The 5,021-nt window shown below is 49.6% G+C and overlaps 1 protein-coding gene across 1 annotated transcript in view; it reads left to right on the top strand.

Moving 5' to 3' along the window:
- The first annotated feature begins 812 nt into the window (after window positions 1-812).
- Window positions 813-5,021, top strand: part of PPP1R1A (protein phosphatase 1 regulatory inhibitor subunit 1A) — an 89,891-nt gene continuing 85,682 nt past the window's right edge. The window contains exon 1 of the mRNA XM_044443314.1: window positions 813-989. Within this exon, the coding sequence (XP_044299249.1) occupies window positions 909-989 (81 nt within the window). The 5' untranslated portion in view covers window positions 813-908. The remainder of the gene's footprint in view (window positions 990-5,021) is intronic.

The raw sequence follows: 5,021 nt of genomic DNA, 5'->3' as shown, positions 1-5,021 counted from the left end.
GTTGTGAGAATCAAATTAAGAAAAAGTCATTTCTGGTGTCATGGGCTTTTTTGGAGGAAAAGGTGTTCTATAGATGTAGTAAATAAACAAATCATGTGTTTAAATAAATAAATAGAAACTGGTGCAGAATACCCGGTAGATACCACAATCTTATACATGCATGCTGAAAAGTAGCACCACTGATTCTCATGAGGCTTCCACCGAGCAAGTGGGTATACAATTACAGACTTGCTTCATAGGACACCTCCTTGCATCCCAAAGCCCCCCAGAAAAGCATCTTGCGGCCAAGTAAAAATGAAAAAGACACAAACTCTAAGCGTCGGTTTCCCTTCCCGAACATCTCACTGGATGTCATAATTTATTATATTGAAGCCTTGCCTTTCCCCTCTAAAGAAGGAACCTAAGGCGGCTCACGTGCCCTCCTCCTCCTCCTCCTCCTCCTCTCCATTTTATCCTCACAACAACCCTGTGAGGCGGGTCAGGTTGAAAGTCCGTGGCTAGCGCGGGGTTGCCCAGGCAGGGAGCTTCCGCGCCGAGCCGCGATGTCCCGAGTCCGGAGCCACGAACTCAGAGCAGCCCACGCGCGAGCCCCCGGCAGATCTCGCGCGCTCGCGTGCGGCTCTCTCGGCGCCGCGCGTGTGCGTCGGAGGGAGTGGGAGGAGAGCGGGCAGAGCCGCGCAGCCAATCGCTGCGCCTCTGGAGCGGAGAGCGCCTGGGAGGGGAGGGACGAGCGCGAGCGAGCGAGCGAGCGAGCGCGTTGGGTGGGAGGGAAGGCGAGTGACTCTGGGGACGCAGACTGGACGGAGCGACCTACGCGACGGGAGAGAAGGAGCCCGACGTGGATCGAGCCGTCCAGACCACGAGGCGCCAACGGCCGGAGCCTGCCCGCTTCGTGGACGCTCCGGGACATGGAGCCCAACAGTCCCCGCAAGATCCAGTTCACGGTGCCGCTGCTGGAGCCACATCTCGACCCGGAGGCGGCGGAGCAGGTGGGTGGCGGCGGGCGCCCGCTTAGCTTTGTTCGGCGTTAGGGGATGTTCTCGCTTCCTCCCGTCCCCAGCGGAGTTGGAGAGGCGATCGGGCCCGAGCAGGGCTTAGCCCCGGGACCTCTTGTCGAGGTTTCTCTGGGCATTTTGAACATGCTCGTCGTCGCCCGGCAGCTCCCTGATCCGAAGCGCCTTGCTCCGGAGCAAGTTGTCTTTCTGCTGCGCCGCCCCCCTCCCCTGACTCTAGTGGGGTTGACTGCCAGAAAAGCGTACATGCCTCAGCATATGTAGAATACCTTCTTCCGTGGAATCACCGCTGCACGTCGAAGATGTGTGAAGGGGCTTTCCTCCTTTCTGAGCGTGTGTGACCCCAGGCGGCGTTCAGCCCGGCGCCTCTTGCTTTGGAAATCGCTACTCCGCCACTTGTCCAGCTGTCTTTCTCATGACTTGGCGGGAGGGGGAATGCAGAGGGGGCGTATTTCCTCTTGGATCTGGGCACCCATCACCTTCTGGATGAGACCTACTTTGCCCAAGGGATCCCCCGCCCTCCAAAGTGTGCCTCTCCTTGCAGGCGGTCATGAATCGGGTTTACGGTCATGCTTGGCCATTCTGTGTCTCATGAATGAGATTCGTGCACAAGTCATGCATGACTTGGGCTCCTCTTGGACTCTGCATGGTTGTGTACTGTTGGGAAAGTACTCATGGGGTGCATGGGGTGTGTTGTTTTGCATGTCAGTAACATATAGGTCATCGGTGAAACGTGGAATGGTCGGGGGAGGGGCAGTTTGGGGCGCTTTGCAAGGAGGTATTGCAATTTGTTTGGGGCACCCTATTGTTCCTAAGACATGTGCTGTGGAATTGAGGGTCCGTGTGTATTGCGAGGAGACTGGGCTCTCTGGGGAAGCTGCACTGCCATTGCCTCTTAGGGTTCTTTAGCAGCAGGCAGTGTTTTCTTAGGACATAAGACTTCCATAGTTAGAGGGTAGTTTGTGAGCCATAGGTGGGTTCCCCTTGTAGCATGGATGTCAGCTGATGACCAGCATGCCATTTTAGTGGATGGGTGCTGAAAAATGGGGCAGGCTGTTCCGATCCCGTTGGGGGAGTGCGGACATGCAGTGTGTAGGTCTGAGATCTGTTGAGTTTTGCTTCGGAGGAAATTGTGCCATAGAAAGTGTTCAGAACGGCTGCAAACACTGTCGTGGGCAAAGGAGGGCAGGGCTTGTGTGACTTTAATCACCGCTAGAATTTCCTCATTTGCACTGTCATGAGAAATGTTCAGGGTCCTGGTCCCCTGCACCATCTTGCTTAAGGGTTGCAGCCTGTTCCTTTGCTCCTGTGCCATTCATAGGAATTTTCTATAAAAACATAGGAAGTGGTTGTGCTTGTTTCCCTTCCATGGAAAGCTTCACCTGCTGACAGCTGCAAATGCAGCTGCTGTTGAAGACCCACAATGCTTTTTCCCCGATCAGTTAGCAACCCTGGCTCCTGCTGGAAGCTTTTTGCCTTGATGGCATTTCACGGAATCAAAGAATAGTCAAGTTGGGAGGGGCCAAGGAGGCCGTTGGGTACAACCCCCTGCTCAATGCTGGACTCCAAGTTAAAGCATCCCTGACAGATGGCTGTCCAGCTGCATCTTGTAGGAGAGCCCACAACCTTCCTAGGTAATTGGTTTCATTGCTGTGATTTTCAGGAAGTCTTTCCTCATGCAACCTGCCTTCGTGTAACTTGAACCCGTTCTTCTGCATCCTGCATGCTGGGATGATGGAGAGAGGTCTTGCCCCTCCTCTGTGTGACTATCTTCCAAATACCATCTCCCTTCATCTTCTCTTTTCAAGGCTAATCATGCCCAATTCTTTAATAACTCCTCATAGGGCTTTGTTTCCAGACTCTTGGTGATCTTTGTGCCCTTCTCTGAACCTTTCCAATTTGTCTGCATCTCTCTTAAAATGTAATGCTCAAAACTCGTTGCTATACTCAAGATGAGCATAGCAGTGCTGAGTAGAGGGGAATGAGTACTTCATATAATTTGGAGATGGTGCTTCTATTAATGCACCCACATCACATTGTCAGCTCATATTCAGCTTGTGATCTACAACAATTCCAAGATCCTTCTTGCTTGTGGGAGTATTGAGTCAAATACCTCCCATCTTGTAACTATGCATTTGGTTTCTTTTTTCTAAGTGCAGAGTTTGGCCTTTGTCCCTATTAAATTTAATTCTGTTGTTTCCAGCCCACTGCACCAACTTCTCAAGATCACTTTGTACTTTGTTTCTTTCTCCCAGAGTGCTGGCTATCTCACCCGATTTTGTGTCATCTGCAAATTTAATATGCCTTCAGTGCACAGTCTTCATTCTTCTCAGCAGCCTTCCCTAACCTGGGTTAGTCAGCAGCTTCCATTATCTCAAGTCAGCATGGCTATTGGCTGGTTAAGGGTGCTGGGAATTGTTGCTCAAAATAACTGGAGGGCAGCAGGTTGTGTAGGTGGGGACGTATGGATTTTGTTTTGTCTGTATTACATGGATTTTCGGGCACCTTTTGTTCCATCATCTGCTCAACCATGGAACTGGACCCTTCTTAATTTGCAAAACTTGTGCTTGTGTGTACTTGTGTGAATTTGCACTGGCCCAGATTTTCACTTCTGAAAATACAAAGATGTGCCCAAGATGTTTATTGTCACACTTTAGCCTATGGGGGTGATGTGGATTTTCAGTCATTAAAAAAAAGCAATTTTGTAGTTTTCTGTGACTCAACTTGTGCAAAATGCAGAAAGAGAACAAGTAGTCTGAAAGTTTGTGGAGTCTGTGCAAGTTGTAGAAAAAGCAGTCCACTGCAAAATCCATGGGTGGGCTTCACAGAAGTTCTAACTCACTTGAATTCATTGTGGATTCCTCTGGCATACCTGCAGAGAAGGGTGTTGTACAGCACCTAGCACCCTGTTGGTACTCAGTGTTAAGGATGTGAGGGACTGCAAGAATGCAAGCTGTATCATGGAGTTGTGTTTGGCTAGCTAGGAATTCCAAAATTGACGGATCTGTGGTTTTTAGGAGTGTAATCATTCTACGGGGGAAATTAATGAACAGCTGGTTTAATAAGTGCTACAGGGGGCTACCTACGACCACAGAAGTCCAAGATAATTGAGGAGAAAACCTGTACAAACTAAGGCCTGGGTAGGACACAATCTTTCCTTGGGACAATATGATCTGAGATGGGTTGGGTTTTCCCAACTGCAACCCTGTTCTTTTACCACGTCCTTCCACTTATACAGAGTTACTTCCAAACATTAGATGAATCTGTTCACTTGGACCCTTTCACTTGTGGGACTCAAGGGATGGAAGACACCACTGGGAACACTTTTGGGAAGATGATCCACTTGGACAACTCCATTGCTGCGTACAAGAAGAAGACAGCAGAGCATATTTGCCTAAGGACATAAAAAAGGGATTCTGCTGGTGCTTTTGATAAGGCCTATAGGACCCAAATCTGCATAAATTCTCTCCATGCCCATTTATCTCTGTAAATTCAAATTTACAAGCAAATGGTAGGATTTATTCAAATTTCACACAAGGCAAAGGCAGTCAATTAATTTCTCACCCAAAAAATCTGAAATCTAAATAAGGAGGAAGGAGATCCAGTGACTGATACGAGGGAACAGACACAGATGCTAAATGACTATTTTCCCAAAGCAGGATGGGGGAGATCAGCATAGGAGATTGGATGAGGCTGGGGGCTTAGGGGCACAGATTAGAGTCACCCCCTTAGAAGTCGAGGGGCTCCTCAGGACATTGAACATTACAAAGGTGCCAGGCCCTGATGGGTTACACCCGAGAGTACTTAGAGAGTTGGCAGGGGTTCTCTCATGCTCGCTGGCCTCCATTTTTGAGGCCTCATGAAGAACGGGTGAAATTCCAGAGGACTGGAGGGTGGCATCAGTGGTCCCAATATTCAAAAAGGCTGGTAGAAGGGACATGGGGAATTACAGCCTTACGTCCATTGTAGGAAAAACAATGGAAAGGCTCATAATAGAGAGAGATCTAG

The sequence above is a fragment of the Varanus komodoensis genome, unplaced genomic scaffold (genome assembly GCF_004798865.1).
Source record: "Varanus komodoensis strain SLA01 unplaced genomic scaffold, ASM479886v1 scaffold41, whole genome shotgun sequence".
NCBI lineage: Eukaryota > Metazoa > Chordata > Lepidosauria > Squamata > Varanidae > Varanus > Varanus komodoensis.
The sequence above is the reverse complement of the archived record's forward strand: the minus strand, read 5'-3'. Positions and strand labels throughout refer to the sequence as shown.